This window comes from Musca vetustissima, unplaced genomic scaffold (assembly GCF_032173495.1).
Source record: "Musca vetustissima isolate MV318-11 ecotype Yass unplaced genomic scaffold, APGP_CSIRO_Mvet_v1 utg58441, whole genome shotgun sequence".
Taxonomy (NCBI): Eukaryota; Metazoa; Arthropoda; class Insecta; order Diptera; family Muscidae; genus Musca; species Musca vetustissima.
The window spans coordinates 18,459-21,371 of NW_026875242.1; the positions used below are offsets into that span (position 1 = coordinate 18,459).

General features: G+C 32.9%; 1 protein-coding gene across 1 annotated transcript; it reads left to right on the forward strand.

Annotated features, from left to right (window-relative positions):
- The first annotated feature begins 1,660 nt into the window (after positions 1-1,660).
- Positions 1,661-2,309, forward strand: LOC133337715 (uncharacterized). The gene is made up of 3 exons (XM_061545922.1): positions 1,661-1,864; positions 1,921-2,088; positions 2,154-2,309. Exons 1-3 carry the CDS (start codon positions 1,661-1,663, stop codon positions 2,307-2,309), a joined length of 528 nt encoding a protein of 175 aa, XP_061401906.1.
- Positions 2,310-2,913: the final 604 nt, after the last annotated feature.

Genomic DNA, 2,913 nt, shown 5'->3' on the forward strand with positions numbered 1-2,913 from the left:
GCATTTACAAAATGGTACTATATTTGCTACGATTTGGATTTGGATGAACCTATACAGCTGTTACACTGAAATTTTAAAATAACAGTAGTTTGGGAAATTCGTACATATATGTACAATTCGAATTTTGGGTGAAGCATTAGAGCTGGAATTGAGAAATTTGGAGTTAGGATCACTGTTGGGTTGTAGGATTTGGGTATGTAGGAAGTTTTGGAAATTTCTACTAATGTGTACTAAAGTTCCAAATTTGGTACAATTTGGATTTAGGTGAGCCGATACAGCTCCAACACTAAAGTTTGGAAATAATAATAATGTTGAAGTGTTGGATTGAGGGTATGGATGTAGTTCTGGAAATTTGTTCTTATGTATACTAAATGGTCCTTAATTGGAGCTGGTACTTAACTGTTGGAGTGTAGAAGTGAGGTATGTAAGTAGTTTTGTTAATTCGTACTAATGTTTACTAAATTTTTAAACAATTTGAAATTTGGGTGAACTTTTAGAACTGTAATCTTGAAATTTAGAGTTTGGGTGACAGTCGGGGTGCAGTATTGGGATATGTGAATGGTATGGTCACAAATTTGAATTTGGGTGAACCAATAGAGTTGGATTCATGAAATATGAAGTTAGGATCACTGTTGGGTTGTAGGATTGGACTATTTAGGAAATTTTTGGAAATGCATACTAATGTGTACTGAATTTGGCACAATTTAAAGTTTGGTTGAACCGATAGAGCTGGGATCCTGAAATCGAGAAGTAAGATTTCCATTAATTGTAGTTTTGAAATTCGTAGTTATGTGTATAGGAGAGTTGAATGGAATTTTTTACAGACGAACATAAGTTAGTATTTTATAGAAGGGCGGAATGGGTTTGATATAGAGCTTTTGGAATTTTTCATTGATGAGCTGGGAGTCTCTATAAAAGAACTGAAGGTCAGGAAGGAAGACGTGGAAAATGCGTGGAGTTTTTAACGATTGTTTTTAGTCCTCAGAATATCCGAGCTTGAAAGTTTGAGTTCCATGTCTGCTGTATAGGGTATCATATGGTCGGCACGTTCGCTCACTTCGTTTTTGACATGACCTGTTTTTAGTCAAATCCAATGAGAAATATTTTTGTAAAGCATGTCCACCTTCAAACTCCAGCTTTCTTGAAACGTAAACTAAATGCCTGTGGACGAGATTTTCTAATCATATACAAAAATATGGCTAGTTAAATATTATATAGGGTCCTCATAGACAAGTAATCGATATTTGTATAATTTTATAGATCATTTTTCCACTTGCTACCCGATCCTTTCTCTGAAAACCTTGTAGATTATAAAGAACTATCAGCTTCGTCTGAAATAATTACCGTAAATAAATCTTATTATGCCGTTAATAATATTTGTTTATAGGATACAGATACAAATATTTCTGATAATAAAACCGATTTTAATTAAGGCCGAGGGCATTTATCCCCATATGGAATTTTCCACCCTCGTGAGCTCCATTTTGTGTCACAATGTAATCTAATTAACCTAATAATGTACCATTAATTTAATAATGTACCATGACGGCGGTCGACTCATATCTAAAATTATAGCAATTATCGAAACTATATTAAAACTAAATCAAATCTCTTAATTTCAAAACACAACATTAATGGATCCAGACAATCAGTAATAAATATGAAATTAACTTGGACGCTTCTGATTGTGGTAACAATCGATCTAAATTCAAACATAGCATTACGATTTACAAATATAAAATGTAAATCATTTCATCCTGAATTTTCGACATTTGAAAAATGTAATTTACGAGTAATTGGTCGTGGTATAATTGGTGTAAATATTTATGTGAAATTATGGCAGCTGCCGGTGAATAATGTATCTGTAAGATTTTGAAAAAATATATTTTTAAGGATAATGGGAAAAACGACTTTTTTTAGGTAAATGCCGCCATATTCAAAAAAGCCAATGGTTATCGACCATTTCTCTACAATATGTCTGCGGATTTTTGTCATTATATGGCACATCGCAAGAAATATCCACTTTTGTCAATTTTCCATGGTCTTCTTCTCAAGGAATCGAACATAAATCATACATGTCCGTATGATGTAAGTATTTTGCAGTTAACTTTTTTTATTTATTTTTTTATTTCCTCATTCTCACTGTTTTCCAGCACGATATAATTGTAAAAGATTCAGTATTGGATGTAAGTAAACTCAAAAATTTACCATTACCACGTGGAGAATACCGTTTCGATGTGAAGGTAGGAGCGTACAATGATTGGAAAGCGGAACTAAAAGCATATCTGGATATTGGCGATGATTTATGATTTTTTTCTATAAAAGATAAAACGAAAACACGAATAATCAGACATACCGAGGATAGTAGTGAGAAAGCAATGAAAGTGGCAAACATGAATCAATAATAAAGTGTTTTCTTTTCATATCCTCAATCGCGTGTTCTAAATATTCTAAATGTCAGACACTTCGCTTGAAAAACTTTATGGGACAGTTGGATGGAGGGTATTTTAAAATATTAGCCTACATTGAATAATTTCGGAAAATATTTTTTTTTATTCACCAGCAGTTCGATATGCCCAATTATAGGTATTTCAGTTTAAAACTTAATAACATCGAGAAGGGGAAGGGGGCAGACTATACCTAAAGATGGATGAAATTGCCTCTAGTAGGAATATTTGGAATGATGCTAAACCATAAAAATACAGAAAATGGGAGAAACCATTTCATAGGAGTTATGCTTAAATATGACCTTTTAATAATGTACCTAGATATTTTCCGAAGGTCGTATGATTTCTGCAGATATACGGACTCCCATGCCTATATCGTATTAGTTTCTCATACGCCATTTCATATAAACTAATTATTAGGATCTTTGAACTCCTGTAAATTGCAAGATATATAGGGGCTTTGGTA